General features: G+C 44.9%; 1 protein-coding gene across 1 annotated transcript; it reads left to right on the top strand.

The window, feature by feature from the left end:
- Positions 1–1,343: 1,343 nt before the first annotated feature.
- On the top strand, positions 1,344–24,519 carry LOC115322455 (ribosome biogenesis protein ERB1-like). Its single transcript, XM_029982809.3, has 3 exons — positions 1,344–1,410; positions 4,745–4,830; positions 24,013–24,519. Exons 1-3 carry the CDS (start codon positions 1,344–1,346, stop codon positions 24,517–24,519), a joined length of 660 nt encoding a protein of 219 aa, XP_029838669.3.
- The last annotated feature ends 1,028 nt before the right edge of the window (positions 24,520–25,547 follow it).

Below are 25,547 nucleotides of genomic sequence, written 5' to 3' on the forward strand. Positions count from 1 at the left end.
GATTTATTCTTCGACGTTTCGGCCGGAGTCCGGCCTTCGTCAGGAAGAACGTTTACAGATGAACGCGGGTGGTATTTATGCAATGGTATACGGTCGAGTCCAAATTTTGGCGGGGTGACGGTTGGAGCTTTCGTGAGAGAGAAGCGTAGGGCGGTTCTCATCCGGGTGAAGAAGCTTGACGGTCGGGGCCAAGTTTCAAGGACGGCGGGATGACGGTTGTAGCTTCTTGAGAGGGGGCGTAGGGTGACTTTGTGTCCGGGCGGGCAGGAGTAACCTGGATGATAGCGTACAATAGACGAAAGTTACACGCGCAAACCAAAGTGCTGTCTCAAAAAAAAAAAAAAAAAGACACGGCACGGTCATTTGTGTTGTTTTCTGGGGCATGCATGCGTCAGACCTGGAAGGGAACAATGTTAAACCTAGAAATGAAAAGGAAATGCAATGGCTATTAAAACCTGAAAATAAAAGAGAACAGTTGTTGGTCCAGTTGCAGCCACAAACACAGTACCACTGTTAACAATAAAGTCTAGGATATATATACACCAATGGTAAAGATACCCGTTCTCTATAAAGACCATAATTTTGTGCTTTCTTATTTATATCTTTGGTACCTACATAAAAAACGTGCAAATAAGCAAATGACTCATGATGGCTTACTGAATAGCGATATGCAGTATTTGTTCTAGTGCAGGTAAGTGAATGTACTTGTCCACTAGAAAATAACTGAGCAATTCATTATTCTTGTCATATCATATGTGGCGAAACAAGTTTACTGTATGAGTCTTTACACGGCACTACGATTTTTATCAATAGAACAAATAAGTAAATAATGATAAAATGTTTAAACCGATGTTTGTTGTTAGATACAACAAAAATCTTTTTGTATTGAGAAAAGAGTGAAATCAAACTTATACATAACACTTCGGTGAGCGTGCGAGTAACTTGTCTCGACCTCCGTAGAGTTTGTCAAACCTATTTGGTATCCGAAAACAACTGTATAAGTTAGAAATCTTTGAGCAAGAAAAAAAAAAAACAGAATATTTCAACACTTGTTTGAATGGCGTAGCACCTCCAAATGGCATTTGATGAACTCTCATATAAGAATGTACAAGTGGTGTCATGCTGCGTAAAACGGAGTACAATGGCGAATATCTGACGACAGGTATTAGAATATCGCCGAAACCAATAATAAATAGTTTTCCGTTCTGCGGATATGTTTCTTGCGGCGCAAAAATTTAAGTTTTTCGTTTCAGCAATGTATGTGTTTTATAGGCTAGCACACCTGTAGCTATGTAGGCAACTGAGAGTAGAAAGCGGACGTTATTGCTAGGACCAGGTGTGGCATGATAAACCGGCGTAGCGCGTACGATTGTTTGTTTACAGATATGTACAACAGACTCCAATGGATTGGTAAGTCAGTCTAATAGAGATAAGAATCAAAACATTCTTGAGTTAACTTTAATTACAAGATTTAAATAATCAAAATAAATAATGCAAGTTTAGTTGACTGTTTTCACTTTTAATGAGTTAAACTGAATTCGAGCATAATGAAAGGATCTGTCGAAGAGTGCCAAAACAGAAAAAGTAGAAGATAAAAATTTTTATAATTCACTCGGAATATGAGATTTTTTATGCAAACAGGATGGTGATATGTGGATCATACATTTTTTAAATATCGTTTACTAAATCGCGTTAAATCGTATAACCGTTTGAAAGGAAAAAAAAAACATTGATGTTACCGAATAGGTTTAAAAAATCTTTTTTTTTGGAAGCTTCCTGTTTTTTCTAGGCGTTATGTGCTGGGTCACTCTATCACAAACGTCACACACGTTGCGCTCGACCATTTACAAATTTTAAAAGAAAATTTTTAGTATTTTACTTCTTTTCCTAAAAAATTTTCGCACAACGTTTTTTTTTTTTTTTTTTTTTTGTTATGGCTTGGTCGGGGTCTGAATTTTTAAAATGAGCGTAAAACTTGTCATCCACGAATAAATGAATAAAAATTAGATTTTCTTCGAACCACCACCCAATTTGTTTTATAAATTTCGAACGGCTTTTTTTTTGCTATGTTATGATGATAATGCCATTTTTATTGTAAAAATAGTAGAAAAAAAATTAAAAACAGAATGCACAAGAATCAGCACATATCTCAAGCTGGTAAATTATTCTCGCTTGGTGCCTGGCAAGTAAAACTTCTCTGTTGGAAGCCCAGGAGATGTATTACAAATCAAGAATGTTTGAAACTGTACAAAAAATAATCCACAGGCAAAAATTCTCAAGTTGTAAAAAATCAGTTTTGGTGTCTAAACAGCCGTTTATTCTACCCTGAGGTGGTCTAAGTAAAAATACGAAGATAACGGCTTTATAACAAGAGTTTATTGCCTTTCATTTCTGCAAGCTTAATCAAAAGGATTTTGGACTAAATCTAGAAAAAAAATATATCGAATTTGAGCACCCGCGTCGTAACCTGGGGTTGCTTCTTAGCCCCTCTTCACCGTACAACACGCCACCTGACATGGGGTGGAAATTAATTGAGCAAACAACTAGCGACCGCCGAGTTTTCATCGAAAGGCACTTCAGCGAATAGTCGGCCGCCGCGAAGCGACGTTTACGGGTGGGCCAGGTGGGTTATCATTTTTGCGATGAGCCGCCGCAGACTGTCGCCGCGAAGACAGAGCGTAATGGTGGGGGACAAGTTCATAATAAAATAAACAAATAAGTGCTAATTTTTGTGCATTTTGTTGAATTTCGAGCATTATATCTTATTAGCATAAATTGCATAATAATCAGAACATAGCAAGCTACAAGTCGTTCAAATTTTATAAAACAAACTGTGAAACTTTTCGAAGTAAATCAGATATTTACTTTGTTATTGGTTGATACATAGTTTTACGCCCATCTCAGAACTTCAAAAAACGCTCATGCAATAAAAAAAAATGGGGTGAAAATATTTTTGCAAAATGTTAAGGATTTTGGGGTAAAGTGCCCTGAAGTTTCTATTAAAAATCGAAAATAGTCGAGCGCAAAGTTTGGGACCAAAAGACCAGTTGATATACCCCAAGCGCCCCGGCCCGCGTTAAAAGAATCATGGGAACGGTGTTCCTCCAGCTCCTTAGTGGCCGGTAATTTCGACGCTATCCTTCGTTCCACAGCTTCTGAGCGTAATTCGGAGTAACCCTGAACAAGCGCCGGATATACCCCAATGACCTGTCCTATCGCTTTTAAAATTTCTTATTGATGTCAGCGTGTTTGATACTGTGCGTGCTGTCCACCCTTCATCCTCGATGAGCTGCAGAAATCTCTTAACATTATTATCATTCCCGTACAGATTCAGACACTGATATTAAGCTAGAAATGCTAAAAATGCTATAAACAAACCCCCGGACTACAAGCTAAATCTTGGTTTTCTGGTTGTGAATTCTCGGCTTTTTAAGAAATTCCTGCTAAACCAAGATTCGCGAGAATGATAATATTGTGAGATTTCTTCAGCTGAGCCAGGTTGCAAATGGTCTAATGATTTCGAATGGCACTGCTATTTTTTTTTCAGAACTATCAAGAAAAATACAAATCTTTTTTTTTTAAATCTATATTACGCTATTTTGTAGGTACATTATAACCATATAACTATCGTTAATGGAAATATATATATATATATATATATATATATATATATATATATATATATATATAAACATATTTTGTTGCGGCGGCGTTTGTACAGTGTATGCAAACATTATTCTAACAGGCAGCAAATATGCATATCTTTCAATACAGAAGTAGCTCCGACTTTCGGTGTATTTTACCCAACGCGAGTAGGCAAACAACCTGGGTCAAGTTTATAAGATTCCTTAGGTAAATGTAAATACTTAGGGCATACTGACGAAAAAGGCTATTAAACGCATCCAGACATTCATATTATTATTTTTTTTTATCGTATGATGTAGTTTTTTATTTGAGGAGGGAATGAAGCATCCTGAGCTCGCGAAAAGCCTTCGAGTAGAAAGCGGGATTTATAACCGGCCTACATGACGACAGAATATTGAAATTTCCGTCGTTTTGACTGAGCGAACCTCCTCCTTTTGGGAATGATTATAATGAACAGCATTGGGATGTGTTTTTGTTTTCTGCGTTTTCTTAATTTGATGAGTTTACGAACGTCGCAACCGCGTTCACGAAAAGAAAGAGTACACCGACTTACCTACATGCGACTTTGTCGTCCGAATGCTCGGCCGTATTTTCCGTACCACGCCTTTTTTCTCGGGACCTGTTTTTCTGGTCGGTCTATGTATTAATCGCTGTTCTTCGGAGATAAAAAGTCTGCCGTGTGAAAACGCCAGTGTTACATTGTATTTTGTGTACTGTAAAAGATGTCCCACAAGGCCGAAAGATTTCGGACACCATGTAGGGAACCGCGTGCGTAGGGTATGATTGCCTATTTGGTGAAACAGACATTTTCGCCTGATTGTGTTTTCACTTCATACTTTTATGTATCTGTGTACAGTACAGTGCACTGCTGCTCAGGCCACTTGGCTGTTTGCAGGCACGAAAATAAACAAAACAAAATCGTGAAAAGTGTTATATCAGCTATGCGGACTCGCGGTAACACAGAAATAACTGTGTGAGCATATTTTAGATAATTATGCGTTTACTTGCTACTTAAGTTTCAAGTTGATATAATAGTGATGCGTTAGGCTAGGTTAGATATAGTGTTTTGCTTCTCCTGACTTGTCAAAATCTATTACAGCAATCCTTCTATCATTGGAACATCTGCTGGCAGCGTCGCTTCCAACGGATATATTTTTAGACAATGAAAAACAAGCACTTGCTCAGGTAAGAGGCTCTGATTGTTCACTTCTATTAGACAACATAATACTAAAGTTGTTTATAGTGTACGAAGCATTCGTGCTAAAACCGGTCCCCACCGATTTATAACCCCCAACTTCGATCAAGGCCGTTCTTGCATTTTCTGTGGTTTTTCATTGACACAATACTTCTTTGCATCAAGATAGTCTTATTTTTTTATCTGATCGATTTGATATAACAAAATAAGAGAGCCAGTTATAACGGTTTGTACAGATATAAGCTGAGTTGAACACATTTTTGTTCTTAATGCGCAATAATCTCATTTGTTTTATTAAAAACATGAAGACCGCGTCAAGTGATCAAAAATATCGATTAAATGCCGCAAGACTTTTAGGAAACACCACTTTTGAATGAAGTCAATATAGCACTTCATTTGAAACATATGTGTGCACGATTGAGCTTTTACGAAATGGGGCTTTTTTTCAGAAAGGTAACTACCCAGGTAGCACGCCAGAGGAATGCCCAACTTGGGCAAAGGTCTGGCAAACATAAGGGCCCAACTTTGGCGCAGTTCGGTTTTTGCACCATGGCATTCATCAGTGCCAAAGTACGGTGCCTAACTATAGCCTAAGTTGGGCGATCCTATGGCATGCCAAAGTTTGGCTCTTCTCCGGTACGCCAGAGGAGTGCCAAAGTTGGTGCCATACTTGAGCCATAACTGCCATAGTAAATCCTAATCTGGGAATTCGGGGCATGCCAAGGTTTGGCATTTCTCTGGTCTGCCAGAGGAGCGCCAAAGTTGGTGCCATACTTCAGCCATAACTGCCAGAGCAACTCCTAATTTCGGTATTTGGGACGTGCCAAGGTTTGGCGTTTCTCTGGTCCGCCAGAGGAGCGCCAAAGTTGGTGCCATACTTCAGCCATAGCTGCCAGAGCAACGGATAATTTCGGTATTTGGGACGTGCCAAAGTTTGGCTTTTCTCGGGTCCGCCACAGGATTGCCGAAGTAGTGCAATACTAGAGCTATAACTGCCACAGCAATGCCCAATTTGGGTATTTTGGACATGCCAAAGTTTGGCGTTGCTCTGGTCCGCCAGAGGAGCGCTAAAGTTGGTGCCAGATTTGAGCCATAACTGCCATAATAAAACCTAAACTGGGAATTCGGGGCATGCCAAGGTTTGGCGCTTCTCTGGTCCGCCAGAGGAGCGCCAAAGTTGGTGCCATACTTCAGCCATAACTGCCAGAGCAACGCCTAATTTCGGTATTTGGGACGTGCCAAGGTTTGGCGTTTCTCTGGTCCGCCAGAGGAGCGCCAAAATTTGGCGTTTCTCTGATACGCCACAGGAGTGCCGAAGTGTGCCATACTTGAGCCATAACTACCAAAGCAACGCCTAATTTCGGTATTTCAGCCTCGCCGAGTTTGGCTTTTCTCTGGTCCGCCACAGTTGTGCCAAAGTAAGTGCCAGACTTGAGCCATAACTGCCGTAGTAAATGTTAATTTGTCGATTCGGGGCATGTTGAAGTTTGGCTCTTTTCTGGCTACCCACTGAAGTGCCAAATAAGTGCCAAAAGTGGCAAAGAAAGCCGAGAGGCCAGCCCAAGTTTCGAATATCTCTGGTGTGTCACAGAAGTGCTCTTTTACGCGTCCCAGGAGAGAAATAAAATAAATAAGCGTTGGAAGCACGATAGTAAGATGTCATCACCTCCGTTCCCAAGCAGCACGGCAATACTTTGCAGTATCGTGCCAGTGCCGGCCGAAAGTCGGTTCCAATATCGCTCAACTGTCCAGTTTTGCACCACCGTTTGATACCCGGCAGGTATTGCCGTACAGCTGTTTCGCCCCGGCCTAGCGTTCGCGTAATATTGTGCGAAAACTCTACGATGCGTCTGCTTCGTATTGGCCGAACGTCGTGCAAGTATGTGTACGTTACATGTCATTTGTTGCATATCCAATTACTTATACGGACAAACAAATTTTTTCGATCGCTCCCAGAAGTTTATTAAACAACTATCATTACACACAGTGTATTCTCAACATATTTACAAAGGTCACACTTCTCTGTAAAACGAAAAGCAAATTATAAAATACAATTAACACTGTCCTCATGCCAAGCAAAACTCATCACACGTAAAACCGCGGAGAATGAAAGGAAAGCAGGGCGACTATCAGAATCATGCTTGCAGTGCACTTACTAATAAAAGAGCGATATCATGTAATCCTTGATAGATGCATAATCCAACTCAGGCACCCCACAAACACATTCGAGGAAGAAGGTTGCGCACATTCAACTGACGTCTCGTCGTCGGCGAAGAGCAGTTTTTGTCGAAGCGTGTCCAACAAACACATCACAAGTATTCCACGAACTCCGGTGCAAAAAATGACTGTTACCGAAAAATTGGCATGGACGTATTCCGACCGTTTACGACGAAAAAACACGGCCGCGTCTGCAACGCACGAAAGCAACACAACACTGAAGAGCCCAGTTCGAAAACCGGACCTACGTGGCCCGCCTATTTCTATAACTAGCCAAACGGCGAAAACGACACCCCCAGAGATCCCATCAGCGTGACAGAAAAAGTCACGTGACAAATTTTCGTCCGAACTTTTTTGTCCTACGCGTCCTATGTAGAGGGGTCACGCTGAGTAACGCGTTTCGCTTCATCCTTTTGATTTGCTTAAAGCGGCTGTCGCGCTCGCTGACAGCCACACGAAGACGCAAAAGCAGGTGGGGAGGATTTGCAAAAGGCGAGGTCGAAGGGACATCAACGACGCATAAAAGGAAAGGCCGCTTCTGCCGGTGACCTTGTCGCCTTGCCTAGTCTGTCAGCGTGCGGCTTCCATTAAAGGGGTCATGAAACGCTTTTCCAACTTTTTCCTGTTTCGCTTTCCTCCTGAACTCATAAATCGCGCATTCCACCAAACAGTTGAAGAAGACGAAAAGGGGGAGTCCCCTCTTGCTCGCACTCTCGTTTGTGTAATCCCGGACACATCCATTCTCCCCCTAGAAGATTAGCCCGTCGCTCAAAATTCAGACAAAAGTCGCTTTCCCCACCCCGTTCATTCCGAAGCTGACAGTGCTGTTGAAGCTACGTGCTCGTTGGGCCAGCCACACTTGCCACGTGAGCGTGGCAAATGTGACTGCAGAGAATGAAGCAGGTGATGAAAGGGAGGCGGCTGATTGGTCCGGCAAGCGTGTAGCTTCCACCACAATGTCAGCTTAGGGGTGAAGGGAATAAGTGAGGTCCGGTTGCGTGTGACGTCAGTTTGGACCCGATAACGCGCTTTTGGCACCGCGGTTGTATCACAGTGAAAAGGCAGAGAGGTTGCGAAGGGGAGGAGGTACGAAATAGTCCGCTCTGTTTTCAAATTTTCGCACTGAAAGTCAGGCTTTTGACTTTCTACCTTTTTCTTTTGGTCCACTGAACGATGTGCTATTAGTGAAATCCCAATCTAAAATGATTTATCCCAACCCAAAAATCGTTTCATGGGCCCTTTAAGGGCCTAAGAAAGATAATCTCCTTTCTTGAGAGCGAAATGGACGGGGTGGTTATGTTTTCCGGGCTTGTCGCCATCCGATAGGCCTCAATTATTTCTCTCCCCATTTGCACGCAGTGGCCTCCCATGGCTGTCGTGCCGGTGAAATTAGGAGCGCAAAAATACTCCACAAGCCGGGCGAAGACGTGATAAATGTAATAACAAAAACGGCTTGACATCACAAAAATAACAATTTAATTAAACGTTTCGCCTCCCATGCGTGAGGCATCTTCAGTAGAGCGCAGAACGAGTGAGAGTCGCACAAAAAAGTTCGGTTATTTAGGCATAAAGTTTGTGTACACGTCCGGCAGGGGGCCACGGTTCTTGTTTACCAGCGATGAATCACTTCCGCGTTTGTCGTTCTGGATGAACCAAGATTCCAGCAGCTTCCTCGGTTCCCACCTTTTATCCCCCTCCAAGGTGGATGCCTTGTCAATGTCAAATTGGTGTCCTGACGTCCATGCGTGGTCGACGAGTTCGGACATGAAGCGGGTGGCGGTCCCGTGCGTGTTCTTTTAGTCTTGTTTTTCTTTTTCGTCTCGTCGCTCCAATGTAGGAAGCGTCACATTCCTTGCACTGTACCTGGTAAATCACGACCCTTTCTGCCTCTGGCAGGGTCGGATCTTTTGGCTTGGAGATAACATTGGCGATTGTTCTGTAGGGTTTGTATACAGTTCGTACCCCCAACGGCCCAAGGCCGCGTCCCAATGCCTCCGAAACCCTTAACGTAACGTGTTCGTTCGGCTCGATCCAGGCGCCGATGGGACATTTGTTTGTTGGTCAACAAGAACGCATTGGTCTTAATGAGTTGAAGTCAGACAGCTCCATCATGATTTTAAAGGCCGACAAAGGAAAAAGAACCGTTGTGCTTGATAGGGATGACTACATAAAGAAGATGTATGAAGTTATAAACGACAGTCACTATTTCGTGAGGCTATCAAGAGATCCCGCTGCTAAGTCCGAAAGAGAGTTAGTTGACCACCTTCGAGAGCTGAAAAAGAAAGGACGCATCAGTGACGACCTATACCGTCGTCTCTTCTCCTTTGACGCCGCGACACCCAAGATGTATGAACTCCCCAAAATTCACAAACCGGGTTGCCCCCTACGCCCGATTGTATTTTTTATTAGTTCATCCACTTACAGCCTTTCCAAATATCTGGTTATGATTCTGAGCCCTCTTACAAGAAAAAATGAGTTTAGCCTCCGGAATTCCCATGACTTTGTTGAACTTATACGCGCTCAGACCCTGCTACCGCACGAGGCTATGGTATCCTTTAATGTGATTTCATTATTTACGAATGTCCCCAACGCCCTGGCGGTTGATGTCGCCCGTGACCGGTTGTGGGCAGACCAGTCGTTGTCCACTCGCACAACCCTCCTTGTTGAAGACGTTATACTCCTTTTGCGTTTTTGTCTCAACCAGTGTAATCTTAGTTTTAATGGGGACATATATCATCAGGTCAGCGGATGCCCTATGGGGAGTTCAGTTTCCGTCACCGTCTCGAATCTCGTCATGGAATATGTTGAGGAAAGGTAATGTCTGGCATTGATTTCCCCGTGAAGTTCTACCGTCGTTATGTCGATGACACTTTTGTAATGGTTAACAGAGAGAACGTAACTGATTTTCACCGCAATTTGAATAGTGTCCACCCCTCAATTCAGTTCACCTGCGAACATGAAACCGTAGTACCTTGCCGTGTTTAGATGTACGTGTCCATAGAACTAGTGAACCTTTTTTTTAAGATGGAGACATCCGTATATCGTAAACCATGTGACAGACAAAACTTTCTTGACTACCACTCTCATCACCCTACTCAACACAAAAGCTCAGTTGTAAGATCGTTACTTCATCGTTCAGAAACTGTCCCATCTAAGTCAACACTTAGCATTCAAGAACTTAGCCATGTGCGGGAGGCTTTGAAAAAACGTAACTACCCCGACTGGTTTGTCAATCGCGTTAAGAAACAAATGTCCCATCGGCGCCCGGATCGAGCCGAACGAACACGTGACGTCGTGTGCATCCCGGAGGCATTGGGACGCGCCCTTAGGCCGTTGGGGGTACGAAAGAACAATTGTCAATGTTATCTCCATGCCAAAAGACCCGACCCCGCCAGAGGCAGAAAAGGGCGTGATCTACCAGGTGCACTGCAAGGAATGTGACGCTTCCTACATTGGAGAGACGGGACGAAAAAGAATAACAAGACTAAAAGAACACGCACGGGATGTCGCCAATTCCACGAACGCCACCCGCTTCAAGTCCGAACTCATGGACCACGCATGGACGTGAGGACACCAATTTGACTTTGTCAAGGCATCGACCTTGGCGAGAGATATAAGGTGGGGACCGAGGAAGCTGCTGGAATCTTGGTTCATCCAGAATGACAAATGCGGAAGTGATTCATCGCTGGTAAACAAGAACCTTGGCCCCCTGCCGGACGTGTACACAAACTTTATGCCTAAATAGCCGAACTTTTTTGTGCGACTCTCACTCGCTCTGTGCTCTACTGAAGATGCCTCCCGCATTGGAGGCGCAACGTTTAATTAAATTGTTATTTTTGTTATGTCAAGCCGTTTTTGTTATTACATAAATTAGGAGCGCAACCGGGACATTTTCTCCCGTGAATGACTATCGGGTGCTTTGACTCCGAAGCAGCTCTTTCGGCGTCCATTTGATGTTCTCGGAGTCGGTCGTTGAGGCATCGCCCCATTTGCCCGATGTACCTGGTCCCGCAGGACAGGGGGATCCCGTACACTTCCTTCGGTTCCTCTCCTTCCGCCAAGATTTCTCTTTCCGGTACTCCCACGGAGCGGGCGGGTTTTGAGGTTGAAGCCGAAAATAAAGTTTGCTCTTTCCACTTTTTTTTGCGTTTCCTCCTCTCCTGCCCTCCTTTCCTCACTTCACCGCCCTCCCCCGAGGGGCCAACACGGAGAATGGATTAGGAGACGCCTCCGTTAATCCGGCATAACCCGCCGTAGAGGGGGCGTGCTGCTTGACTAAAAATTATCTCGCTGCACACAAAAAAAAAAAAAAAAAGAAAAAAGAAATAAATTAATTAAAAAAAATAAAAAAGAAAAAACGTCGCGGGCAGCGATTTAATGCGCTTTGCCGGATGCGTAATGCTTCGTCCGCCTTGAACAAGCTGGTGTGCATTGGACTAACATTTTTCGAAGCGCGGCAGGTTTAGTGTAGGTGCTATCATAATGGTCCTGCAAGACTTCCCTGTCCGCCACAAGCTAGCCAATAATTCAAGGACATAACGACGGCAGCGTATTCGAACAGTGTAAAATAAAATGTATATAATATTTATAAGAACACCATCGTCTTCACTGCTTGGCTTTCAAATTTTTAGCGCCGCAAATAATCGTAATCAAAATATTTTTATAATTGAAGACCCCTCGTCGTGCATCAAACCCAAAATTACGCTTACGTGAAACATGATTCGGCGCGGAAGCAACTCGAGTCACCGTATTTTTTTTTTTTTTTTTTTTAACGTGGATTTTGTTTTTTAATCTTACTGGGGTACCACTGGCAGAACACGAATCGCATACTTGGAAGGATCTGAAAACTCATATAGCTGGTTGAGTGAATGCAATACTATCGCATTCGTTGAAGCTCGATTTGTTGGTTCGAACTTCAACAAATCACACGCACCCATTCTCCCTATTTCTGTTTACCCAGTCATAGTCGTTCCCTCACGATGCAATACGAGTACAAGTAACGGCAGTTTATGCAATGTTGACGATACACAGCCGTGATCGCACGGTTTTTAGAAGCGCTATAGAACGAGCACAAGCGTCGAATTTCGGTACTCTGATTGATTTCTGTCTTCCCGCCGTGACACCACACGAGAAAAGCGATTTCGTTCTGTCTGTGAAACTAGGAACAAAGAAATCAAGATATAATCCCGTAATAAAACAACGCGAATTGGATCTCTGCAGCCAATACCCAACCGTTCGCGAGGTGACTGGGCAAAAGCATATATTACCTCCGTGCCTTTACCCTCTGCGCACCGCCAGAGAGAGTCATACAAACTCCTTTGCGCTATTATCAACACGATTGCGTTTGCAAGCCGGTAGTTTGACTCGGCTAGGATTCGTCCCTTCTGACTTTCATAGCTCTCTATGAAACCAGAAAGGTAGATACTTTTCTCCATTGGGTTGGTTTGCCCGGGGCCTCCAGTTATTTACGGCCAAAATCACACTAGAGGCGCTTCAGCAATGTTTACTCTGGTCGACACACGTGCTCCTTAAAGATGCCTGTCGTCAACTCTTTCCCAAAAGATACTTGAAGAGCCAATCTTAGAGGCCGACGGATAACGAGGCCTTAGACCTCAAAGAAATTATAACAGAAATTTGGCGTCGTCATTCCCAAACTGGTTGCCGGACGAAATCCAGGGTTGGTAATAGTAACATAAGATACGTACGGCAGAATTCCCTGCCATAAATAAAATGATTTGGCTAACGCCAATGTTACGCGAAATAGGTGCAAAGAGTTTTGCGATAGGAAGCGTAAACCGAAAAAAAGGAAAAAAAAAAAGAAAGAAAGAAAGAAAGAAAGAAAGAAAGAAAGAAAGAAAGGAAGGAAGACTGAAAGACTGAAGAAAAGGAGAAATTAGAAAAAAAATCTTTGGTGACTTGGCCAAAAAAAAATTCTGTTCATGTGATTTTTCTTGCCACGTGACCAAAAAAAAAAAAAACGAAAAAGAAATAACACGAGAAAAGAAACCATCCCCTGCCCGGTTTCGAAGCTAGGCCCTCTTGATCGTGAAACTAGCGCGCTATCCGTTGCGCCAACATAACTTTTTGTTTTTATTTCTTTATTGCAGCCAACATAACTTTTTTTTTATTTCTTTATTGCAAGTTGCGCCAACATAACTTTGCCAGTAATGCTCACGCATTCCCACATCATAGGCGAAAGCTTAGGTGCCTTCGCAGTTTTTCATGCATGTGTTATTTTTATTTGTGGCAAGAGTTCGCGTCCAGCATGCTTTTAGAGTTTTCGAGCAAAACGAGTTTTCTTCATCCGAGTCACCTTCTAGAACCAGTAGACCGCACTGGGTCGTCCGGCTAATCAAGCAGCTATTTTCAAATTCTCTGGCGTGCCCGTCCTCGGATCCGAGGTCGCCGTTTGACAAGCTTAACTTTCTTCCACCTGGTAGCCGGAACCACCACGGCCAGCTTTGTTCCGTCCCCACTCCCTCTCGAGAGGATGGCCTCGCCCCGAGGCTAATCCCATTCTCTAAACCTCCTTCCATCCAACGCTTGACCTTTCCCTCCCCGTCCCCCAGCTTCGGGAGAGAAGGTTCTTCTCTGCAGAACATCCCGTTTGTACAGCGGCTTTAAAGTTCAGAGATTGTCCTGTCTTTATCGTCCCTTTTGTGTCTCCACTTTTTAATGTTTAAAAAATATCAACACGCTAAAATAGGACAATTTCCGGGATTTCATTTTCATCCCCCAAGTGTGATGCGGGAACCGCGCCATAGAGCCACGGTCGTTTCCGCACTTTGTTATCGCTAGGATTTGACAGTGCTCAATCACAATGCAAGACACGCACAGAGCCACGCTCGCTTTTGCAATGCGCCGCATAAAGGAATGTCCAAACAGGACACGACTCCGAATCGTGAAAATTGAAGCGGGCTTGAAGCGGGCGCGTCCGCTTCAATTTTCACGATTTGTAGGAGTCGTGCGTTTTGTAGTGTCCAGTTTGGACACCCCTTAATAATGATATATCTTGTTGAGACGTGCGCACATCCGTCTTGCGCAGTGTTAGCTCAATGGCAGCACTTTCTGTAGAGGCGGATTCACACCGGGGATAGCAGTCGCGCGATCCAGCTAAATCGATTCGCAAAAAAAAAAAAAAAAAAAAGTAATTAGCTGGTCAATTTGGCGTGCGCGATGAGCGAGTCCAATGCTTTCGTTGGCGAGTCGCGTCTCAAAAACTCTCGCTCCGAACGCCGTTGGTTGGCTCGGCCTCTCCGCGACTAGAGTGCATCGCAAAACGTCGGGTCAGCAAGCGACTGCTCAAAACCCGTCACTTTTTGCCCGCGATGGTCGCTTTTGCGATGAAAGTTATGGCGCGACTAGATCGCATCGCCGGTGTGAACGCGCCATAATGTCGAACCAGTCTCACGGCGCGTCCCGATATTGGCTTGTGTACCTACGCGCGAGTAAAACATCTGGCACAATTTGCGTTTGCAAAGCCTGCTCCAGCCGCGTCAAAACATTCAGCCAACCTTTGGACTGCAGAAATCAAGAGACAACCAAACTAAGATAAAGTTGCCAGCCGAATAAAACTTGATTTCTATTTAATTAAGATGAAGACCACCCGCGTACATCAAATACCTCATCAGCCGAACTCCAAGGCAGTAAGCCTAGTTCTGGCACTTGTTTGGCACCTTTGGCCCGTCGCTGCCTGATCACAGCCAAACTATCGGGAAGCGAAGCCTAACTTGGGCACTCGCTTGGCGACTTGGGCCCAAAGATGCCAGATCTCAACCGAACTACAAAGTAGTAAGCCCAACTCTGGCACATTTGTGGCGATTTTGGCCCGAATGTGCTAGGTGACAGCCGAACTGTCAAAAAGTGAAGCCTAACTTTGGCATTAGTTTGGCGATTTCGGCCCGAAAATGCCAAAGCTCTGCCGAACTACAAGGTAGTAAGCCTAACTCTGGCACATCTGTGGCGATTTTGGCCCGAATGTGCCTGGTGACAGCCGAACTGTCAAAAAGTGAAGCCTAACTTTGGCATTAGTTTGGCAATTTTGGCCCAAAAATGCCAAAGCTCTGCCGAACTACAAGGTAGTAAGCCTAACTCTGGCACATCTGTGGCGATTTTGGCCCGAATGTGCCAGGTGATAGCCCAACTATCAAAAAGTGAAGCCTAACTTTGGCATTAGTTTGGCGATTTTGGCCCAAAAATGCCAAAGATCTGCCGAACTAACGGGCAGTAACCCTAAATTTGGCATTTGTTAGGCGATTTAGGCCCGAAGATGCCAGATAATAATCGAACTACCCGGGAGCGAAGCCTAAGTTTGGCACTTGTTTGGCGAATTAGGGCCAAGATACCCAGACTGTTGCCAAGGGAGGTCAGGTTTGGCACTACTTTGGCTTCTTCGGGCTTTTTAATGCCCTAAACTGCCAGACGCAAGCCAAGTTTTGGCCCAGAACTCGGTGCTGCCTGGGTAACTACCTAAGTGAGTTGCGTGTATATTATAGAAAATAAAAGGCGCTAAAACATGAAGGACAAGTAGAAAGTCGAAGAATATGTACCTTGAGCGCTCTGTGGTGTACGTCGTTCTTCTACTCGTCGTTCGAGTTTTCTTGTGGCATTTATTTTCTACATAGTGCCTTTTATTTTATAACTAACCCCTAAGGCGTTTAGCTGTTGGTCTCCGTCTTGAACTCAAGAACAAATAAATAAATAAACAGATGCCATAATTAAAATAAGATGTTTGCGGATTCCGAAATTCTGAACGCCATGTATACATAAAAACCCAGACACATTTTACACTAAACCGAGTCAACACTATCCTATCCTCTTCAATCCAGTATATTTTGTACGTGGTCATTCGCTTCGAGTTTCTTGCGTGTTTGATTGCAGCCTTATATCAGATATAAATTATATAATGTGGTATTTGCTCTGTACATATTCAGCGTATGGTCCAGAGGTAAAAGTTGTTTGATCTTTATCTTTGGACCGTACGCGAAGCCAGAAGATTGTCCTAGAGTATCCTCGCTGTCGCGAGCAAGTGTTTTATGTGTGGTGTTTTCATTTCACGTTTCATCATCCTGGCGTGCATCTACCATATATGCGCAGGCCGCGTTGTCATAGGACATCACGTATTTGACAGTGGGTGTGGTCTTGCTCGACCAGTTTTCCCGCTGTGATCAGGGCGTTTTGTACGATCCAGCTTTTGTAGTCGTTCGAGATGTCTTTAAGGAAGTTTCGATCCTGGGACGACTTTACACATGTGACTTACCGCTCATTCACACTGGAAGCGGGTCCGCGTTCGCAAAGCGGTTGCCAAAAGCGGTTGTATAACGATCCAGTGCACTCGACGTAGGGTGCGACGCGATGTCATCGAGTGCGCGTGCAATTGTACTGGATTTTTATTCAACCGCGTTCGCAACCGCTTTGGGAACGCGGATCCCCTTCCAGTGTGAATGAGCGGTTAGGACGGTTGAACAACATTGCGCCGCTGATAGACCTCCCGCCGCTACCCAGTAGAATGGACGCGCTTGACACATTCAGCGTAAAACGCCTTAATACAAATTACGCTTTAAATATCAGTGCAGTTATCTTCGAATCGTTCAACAAAGTAGTCACTGCCACGCTAAATTTTGGTTCGGATCCGGCGACAAATTTTGCATTTCGGCTTAGGTTTCGTTCGGGTTGGTCAAAAATGACTATAGTAATTTGATTTTATTTCCGAGTTCCGGTTCAATGCTTTCAGCGGACGCAATTTCGCACCCCCGGTACGAGCTCAAGCAAAAGCGGATTTGTTGCAAAGTGAATTCGGGTGAAGGGCTACGCGACCTTGCATTCTCTCGTACGGGGCGCAAGATCGTCTCCGCTGAAAGTCGGAGACGGCCGTGCTACGCGTCGGTCCACCATTCAATTCGATTCAATTACATGTTTATTTTTCACTTGCCTGCTAAAACCCCGATGCCTTGGCGATAATATAGAAAATGCGTGGGAAATATGCACCACAAAGGTGTATGTTTAAAATTCGTACAGAAATTTAAAATCATACACGTGCTTAGAAGTCATGCACGTGCGTAAAAAATAAATATTTGTAGACAAAAATAAACGCTGGATATCTTAGTGTTTAAAGCATAAAAACAACAGGTATTTTCGTTTATAACCTTAATGCGTCATGTAGGTGTTCTTGATTAGTCCACGTTGGTAACTGTAGCGGAGTTGTTCGACAGACATTTAAAACGTACGTCCCTCAGCTTTTTACGACGATAATTGTTTGCTCCGATTGCACGCACTATTCTTACACACTCTAAGCCAGCCAGTGCGTCTGCTTTCCCGCACAACACTCGGAGAGCCAATCACTGCTACCTACAAAGGCAGCTCAGCAAATGACGATGCTGAAACATATGTTTAGACCAAAAAACGCAGTCTCATCTGTGATATTAAGCAATGCAAAACGTCACGCTTGCATTGCTTAATGTCACAACTGAGACTGCGTTTTTTGGTCTAAACATATGTTTCGGCATCGTCATTTGCTGAGCTGCCTCCGGAAGTTGCGGTGATTGGCTCTCCGAGTGTTGTGCGGGAAATCCGACACATGGGCTTTTTTTAGTGTGCATTTGGTTCCTGTGATATTTACTGCGACTAGCAACTCCCGTCGCAGGATTGGTCAGTTGATAGCGAACGCACTCTCCATCTAGAAGTACGTGTTTTTGTGCGCTATGTGTGGCTAAGGTGTTTCGCCGAAGCCCTATAAACATAAAGTGTCTCTTGAAATAATTAGCTTTAAAGAACTTGCAAGGATTAGGAGGCCGCTACATGCTAGCTCAAAAGGCTGGAGGCGCCCCGAAAACACGTGCACTTAAAAACAAAACAAGACGGAGGTATTTACAAGTTAGTATACACAGTACTGGTCTGGGGCATAATCTGTATATTTATGTAATAAAATACACGTGAAAGCAATGCTACCGCGAGGAACATTATGGGGAATGTGGTCGGCGTAGCTTTTCTTCTTTCCCAGGGCTCTAAAATTAGGAGCTCGAAGCGTGGACATTGCCGAGGTTTCACACTGGCATTTTGCTCAGCCGTTTATTCCACACAGAACCCTGCACGAAGCGATAATTTGTTTTATTCATTTTATCAAAAAGTTTACAAAACCATCTCCGAATATTTAAGTTAGAATAAAAAAAAAATGCAAGACGTTTAACATTCTCTGTAATGCCAAATTAGAGCTTAGCTCTTGAGGAGGAGAAGGGTAGAAAAAAAGGGGAGGGTATGCCCCCCGTACCCTCCCCTCCACATTTTCAAAGAAATGGGACAACGCACCTTTACTCAAGACTAGCTAGATTGTCTTCGTTATAATGGCCAACAAAGGCTGCCCCAGCAGTGCTGCTTCATTATAAAATAAAGAGAGTCATACCCCTAGCTTAGTTTTAGCTTTGTGCCCCTTTGTGCTCTCTTACGGTGCCTGGAAACCCCCCTTCCTTCTCTGACCCCCCCCCCCCCCCCCCCCCCTTTACCGAAGGAGTGTGTGCACGCCACCGTTGCCGTCAGTTGCGAGCTCTATGACTGGCACGTTACCGTGAAACCCAAAGCCCACGCGAGGGAAACGTACGTGAAGAGTTAATACACTGGTGTTCGACATTGTGTGACGGCAAACAAGTATCAGCATACGGTTTCTAAGCATGAATAAATAACATTCTAGGAATACAGGTAGAAGTTAATAACCTGTAGGATGTTTTGTTGCTTGTGTTTGTGCGTCAGTTCGTACAATAACTGTCCCTGTAATACTTTGTTTTTATATTTCTGTAAAAAATAGTGTTTTGTTAGCCTTTACGAGTTCGTTAAAAAATTTCGTGACGCGAAAGTTACGCTATTCGGTGATTTAAGTATTTTGAAAAGAGCAACAGGGGCATAATATACGTGGCTAATCGTTACAATACCTGGTATGAGTAACTAAAATGTGTTGGTTAACTTTTACTCAGTTATATTTATGATATAATACGAACAACAAATAGCTGCGCGTTATCAAAAACCACTGAATGAGTAAATTCTTAAAAGATTTGGAAAGCGGGAGGCTCGGTATTGCTCTAAAGTTAACCACCATAGAAGAGGCGCATGGCTGGCGGCATGGATGACAAGCACGGACTTTGGGTTTCACGGTGATGAGCTGTGCATACAGTTTGCTTAGCAGGAGTTGCGTCCGCCGACACGACGTCTCGTGAGTAATGCAAGCAAACACAAAGATAAAACCAAGCTAGCGACACATCGACATTCCGCATTCCCCGATAGAGGAGCACTGCTGAACAGTCTTTGTCAGTTCTGAACAATCTTGTCTTCGTTAAGCAGGTAGGCACTGAGGGGGGAGAAGAAGCGGGAGCGCGGGAGGGAGGGGGGGGGGGGGGGGGGGAGGCGCCAGAAAGCCAAGCTCTGACTGGAGCGATTAGTGGGTAGGGCCAGAGGCAAAGCTTCACTGAACTCATCGAATGCGTTAAGGCTCTGTTATAGACCGACGTTAAGCGCAGCAAACGCAGCGTAGCAAAGAACATGCACCTTTCACTGGCCAGCGACCAGGAGCTGGATATCTGCGACCAATCAGTATCTGTTTGGGCTGTACTGCGCTTGTTTGCTACGCTCAACGTCGGAGCATTAGAGCCCTTAAGGGCTGTATACTCCGACGTAGGCAAAATGAACGTTTGCAGGAACAACGAGACGTCCGTCGACCACAACGTTGCGCCGCGCTGCGATAAGAACCCGCTCGCTTGGTGGTGGCTATGCTGCTCCGATTCGCTTCTCCATTTCGCACATGCGCACAGCGCTTTCCCAGTGGCGCTCCTCCGCGTCTGCGCCACCCACTGGCGATCGTGGGTGGCGGTCGTGTCAGTCGTGTGCTCGGCAAAATCAACGTGCACGTGGACATGCTCAAAGAAAGAGACGGCAAGAAAGTGTCCCGACCCTGTCATGCTTTTTTGTGCTGTTCTCTACTCATTTTGTAGATATCTGCGCACTCTGCCGCTCGAAAATCACATCAATGCACTCCGTCGTTTTCTGGCCCGAGGGAAACAGCACTCAGTGGTCTTGAAACCGCAGATGACTCTGACGGCTTCCAGGGCGGTTTCTTTCCAAGTTGTGTTGCTGTGCTCTATCGAGCCCATGTCATTAATAGTGTAGGAATTCGCGTAATGCCGCTGATTCGCCGTTTCCCACGTGGTCCGTCAACAACCCGAGTCCAGCCTGGTTCTTTCACGGGAGCGGGATTCCGCTCCCCGTTTATTGGTACAATAAAACAGAATGCTACAAAACACTTAATCTAAACTACAAATACACGCGATATTACACACATATTTACAAACGCACGTTAAGCCAAAAGCTAAACACAAAGGCCCCCATGCCTCGTGTCTCGCGATATCCTAGATCCGGTCGCCACCCACCTAGCCTGCGTCTCGGTCTCGTCCGAAGTTTTAAGAGCTCCTTTCTCCCCATGGCCCACCGAGTATATATCGATGATCGATGGGCGAGGAGGTTTCTCCTCGCCGGCCACGAGGCGCCTGCAGCGCCATCCAGTGGCTAGGAGAGAAAGCGGCACGTCGGTAGCCGATTTCGGATTCCGATCGACCCCGCGGCGACACGACCATGTGATCGTGTCTGGGGCGAGGCAGCTGCCTCGCGGCCAAGATGGCAGAATGGTTTGGTGGGCGTCTTCGTGAATGCACGGTGCGCCATAATAGACCGCCGATCTCCGATCGCCTCGATAAGCCTTTCCGTTTTATCGGTTTTAATATCACTCGCGCCTTGCACCATTTTGCGATTTTGCTTTTTGGCTCGCGGCACGCATTCGCACGAGGGCTGCTGGGATAGCCTCCGTCGGCGCCGTCGCCGTCCGACGTTGAACGCAGAGCATGTCCAAGTTCGTCGCAAGCTACGCTGTCGCGCGACGAGCTGCGCCGCGTTCAACTTGACCTTGGTGTATAGACATCACGTTCGCGGACAACGTCAGCGAGCGTGAGCGACCGCGTGCGCTCGTTGTCATTACGACGGAGGATATACAGGACTTCAGAATGCTAAACGCGCCGGCGTTCCATCGTACTTTTGTTTCCTCCGCTCCCTCAGTTCCTGCCAGCATATGGAGAAATCTTGTAGAATGTCTTGTGTTATGAACCAAGGCTATAGGTGGTGACAAGTTAAGACTGAAGAGGAAGCTCCTCTCACCTCTCTTTCCTTTGGCAGAGTATAAGGCTACCTCCTCTCTAGCGTTCGCTCTGCTGAAGTAGAAAGTGGTAGGACGAGCTTCCACTTTGCTCTTAACCTGTGACCGACTATAGCTCAATTGAAAAGAAGATTTGCTGTCGCTTGTCTTTATCATAGTCTCGTCCCACTGGAGCGAAAAATACCGATATTTTTTTCCGGCGACACCAAGAACTTCCGTGTCGCAGATGCATTCCCACTGTTATGCCCGTGTCCCACTAGAACGACAGACAGAAAAAAAAGACACCGACAAGCCTCAAACCCATGCAGCATGCTCGCGATGGTACCTTTGGAAGGTGTTTAGTCGTTCAGTGCTTGTGAACTAAGCACTAGCGATTGCAAGTCTGCCAAAGATACCCTCGCGTGCATGATGCTGGTGTTTGAGCATAGCCTCCTTTATTCTACAAAGCCTCTCAAATCGTGGGAAGCTCTGGTGTAAGGCTTGTCGCTGTCACTTGTTTCTGTCTGTTTCTCTAGTGAGACACGGGTATTACCACCAACACCCGCGACAAACACCGACAAGCGCCGACAAACGATCGACGACGAACAGGTTTTGTCAATCGTTGGACTTGAAGCGCAGCAAGCATTTCCACCGAGGAACATCTTGGACCAAACCCCGAGACGAGGGGTGGGGAAAAGGACAACACAACACAAAGCTCACCTAGACATTGTGTTGTGTTGTCCTTTCCCCGCCCCCAGTCTCAGGGTTTTGTCCAAAATGTTAAACCTTCACCAGCTTGTTTCCGCCCTAACTTTTTGTACCATCTGTTGCTTGTTCCATCGGTTGCTTCTCTTCCCTCTTTTCAACCCTTCCTGCCGGTTCTCCCGTGGCTCGCTCCGCCGCTCCACCCTCAGAGAATACTTGGCGGCCACTGATCATTCCCGCAGTTCCCGACCCTCGGTTGCTGGTAGTGGTCATGGGCGCGGCTTGCTTGCTGCCCGCGCCCCCTGGCCGCTCCCGCTGGAATTTGCTGTGGCCGGTTTTGCTCACGAAAACTTGATGCACGAGGTGGTGCTTCAAGACACCGAGGTCTACGCCCCTGCATCAGGTTGGATACAACCATATGTTTGAGGACTGACCAAAGTAAGGCCGCTCACCACGAAGTAGGGAACGACATTCCGCGGCAAGCCATTCCGGCAGACAAGAGACTTTTCTAGACGCTCTGTGATAATCGGGATGCCGTACTGTCCCCAAAACACGACTTCCCTCGATTATTCGAATATGAAGTTATAAGTATCTTCAAAATCGGCGTAAAATTCCTTGGAGCTCGCCTAGAATGCCTCGAACGACCAAGGAAATAAACGATTCGGGAACTCTAGTTCGAAAATAATTTGGTGTCGATTGTCACAACTATTTGCGGAAAGTCGCCAACGGCAAATGCAGACAAGCGGAAGCTTTAATTAAGAAATAAACTAATCGTCTGCACATTCACTTTGTTTGTTGGTTTGTCTTACGACCAAAGAGCAAAACACAAAGCGCGTTTCCAGACTCTGTTTGTCCTTGCATTTTGACGTGTTTTGTTGACAACTCTAGTCCCACTAGGAAATAAGTTTCCTTCTCCCCGTATTCCACGTCGTGTCCGCCAGGTGGGACGACCAACTCCGACAATCGGGCTGTCTGTCGGTTTCGGCTGTCGCTCGTTGTTGGGTGTTGCTGTCGTGTCGTTTGTTGCTGTTTGTTGCTCTAGTGTGACGCAGTCACAAGAGCTCATACGTTCTTCAATGTTTTGTCCTCACCAGTTAGCTCAACTCACTTTGAGCGGAAAGTTTAAAATAATTAAAAATATATGCATAGATATTTCGTAAGCATTGACGTGCAATTTTGTCACATTTGAAAAAATAGATGTGCTGTATTTCTGAATTTATAACATAGCTGCCATAACACATGAGCAGATTGTTTTATATATTAAAAAAAAGACATTTGAAAAGTCGCATTTTACATATTTTGATACGTTTTATATTAATTTTGTTTTTGGTATGAAAGTCGCAAATTAGCCTTTAAAATGTATTTACATGATTGTTGTGTAGCTTCTTTTTCATAAAATATTTTATCGGAATATTTATTACTCACCGAACATGTATAAACACTTCATAAAATTATTAAAATAAATAATCACTATATGCAATCCTCGGTATAAAAATGGCAGCTGTGAAAGGTACCATAGTGAAACCTTGACAATGTCCACGGCCGAAATTCTTAATTTTACAATCTGGGGAAAAAAAGGCTACGGCATCAGAAATAGCTGCATTTTCCTCCCAAGATCTTTGTTTATACACATATTTTTTACATAAAATAAAACAAAAACATGACTCGGAGGATCACTGTATGAACTGTCGTGCAACCACATAGTAAACATATTCAATTATTGTGGCCTGTTGCATTCAAGGGCGTTGAGGCGAATACTAGGCGATATCCCTTCGCAGGATTAACGGACGTTAAAATTATCACAGTGCCGCGTTTGCAAATATATTTTCGCGTTTTTTTTTTGGTATGTGAAAATCAAGTACCGAATGATCAATTAATGAGAAATGAGAACAGAAAAGACGTATGTGGAGAGTTGCAATATAAACAAACAATATAAATGTATACGTTGTTTCTAAGTAATTTAACGCTATGCATGGCAGTCATAATCGTCTTTATAAACCTAACATTGTTTCGATAAATAAGGTCAAGCCACAGCTCATCGCAGCGAACGAAACATGTTGTAACATAACTTCCATTATTTCCGTAGACGGGGCCGAACACGAAGTCGTTCCAGTCGCCGCACCTTGGACAGCTGGAAGAGAAAAATAACAGTGGTTCTTTTCAAAGTTTATCTTCATTAAAGGAGGCGCGCACTGATGGCAAGAGAAGCGTTCCACCTTTGGCAGTACAAAAGAGAGACTTTCATGCAAGACTAGACGCGGATGATAGTGACAGTTCCTCCGATATTATAAGCTCAGAAGCCGACGAAGGAAGTTCGGACAGCGAACACGAGAGTGATGAGTTAGAGGAAAGCTCCGAGCCACAGTCAGAAGACGACGAAGGATCTTTTAGCAGCGACGGCGAATTTCCGGAAAGCACGGTTGAGTCCTCCGAAGAGGAAGAGGATGACCCATCTGAAAGCGTAGACGACGTCTTCGGGGAGGCCAGTGAGGTTCAAGAGGAAGGCAGCGAAGAAACCGAAGAGAAGGATGTAAATTCGGAAGAATTTACCGAACCTCCAAGGGATAGCGAGATCGATAGTGATGAAACGTAAAACAGTCATTTGCACTATTTTGAGAGAAAGAGAATAAACAGTTTGTAGCCCGGCTATTTACAATGACTGATTTTAGTCATGTGAACGGAGAAACTGCGTACGATGCTTGAGAGTGCGGAAGTGGTACAAACGCTCAGAACAAGGTGGTGCTTCGCACACTTTAAATGCAGTGCAGTGTTCGCGCTATCCGCGGGAGTAAAATTGCAGTAAGAAAGGCAATTTGCTCTGAAGAACTATGTTTTCACGCTCCTCGCCCCCCCCCCCCCCCCCTTAAGAAATAGTGTTGTTTTGGGGGTCCGCAAATCATGTATCGGGATGTTTAGAGCCCGCCCATATTTACTCACCGGCGGGAACGCGGCATCAGGCGGATATTGCGAATTTCTGTACCAGTTCCCGTTACCCACTGCCGTTCTAATTATGCGCCTCAATCCTTTCTTCGTAACTTGTACACATTGCTTAACAACTTCGTCTTCGACCACACTGGCATTCAGTGTTTGATTAAAAAACAGTGTGGACTTACTTTGTTAATGTAACTGTGATGTTTCATTTTAGTATTGCTATGTGTTTTCTTTATGTGCGGGGAAGCGTTTTGTCTGGTGTCCTTGGGAAAAAATATGTTCTAATAAAGTTCAAAATTCGTCCCCTGCACGAGACGAGGACACGGAGGGAGCTTTAAAGTACAGGAGTCTTCAGGAGAATTTGGAGCCCAAAGACAAACCAATCGGCACTGGTCAAGCTGGGTCATAAACTGGCGCTAAATGCTTCTGTTCTTCGGTACCTGTGGTCAGCTGCTACGATCGCGGACAGACGCGCAGGTCACTTCGTGTTTGTCCACCCTGCTCTTTTTGTTTCCACTTTAAACACGCCGTTATGTTGCGAGAACGTTTGGACAACTTGTTAACACGGGGTGAGCATATTTTCGGAACCCTGTCACTTTGCAATACGAGCAGCTGAAGAGAAACATATATTATTGTCGCTGGGAAACCATTTTCTTCACGCGCAAGCTGGTGCCTACTTGAGCGCTGCTT

This window comes from Ixodes scapularis, unplaced genomic scaffold, assembly GCF_016920785.2.
Source record: "Ixodes scapularis isolate PalLabHiFi unplaced genomic scaffold, ASM1692078v2 PGA_scaffold1__304_contigs__length_218370807, whole genome shotgun sequence".
NCBI lineage: Eukaryota > Metazoa > Arthropoda > Arachnida > Ixodida > Ixodidae > Ixodes > Ixodes scapularis.

Bases quoted from the DNA above. Each gene is read 5' to 3' on its own strand.
- LOC115322455 (XM_029982809.3), top strand. From the start codon at position 1,344: ATGATAAACCGGCGTAGCGCGTACGATTGTTTGTTTACAGATATGTAC. The intron at 1,411-4,744 runs GTAAGTCAGTCT...AATCTATTACAG, and splicing joins CAACAGACTCCAATGGATTG to CAATCCTTCTATCATTGGAA. The intron at 4,831-24,012 runs GTAAGAGGCTCT...TTATTTCCGTAG, and splicing joins AAAAACAAGCACTTGCTCAG to ACGGGGCCGAACACGAAGTC.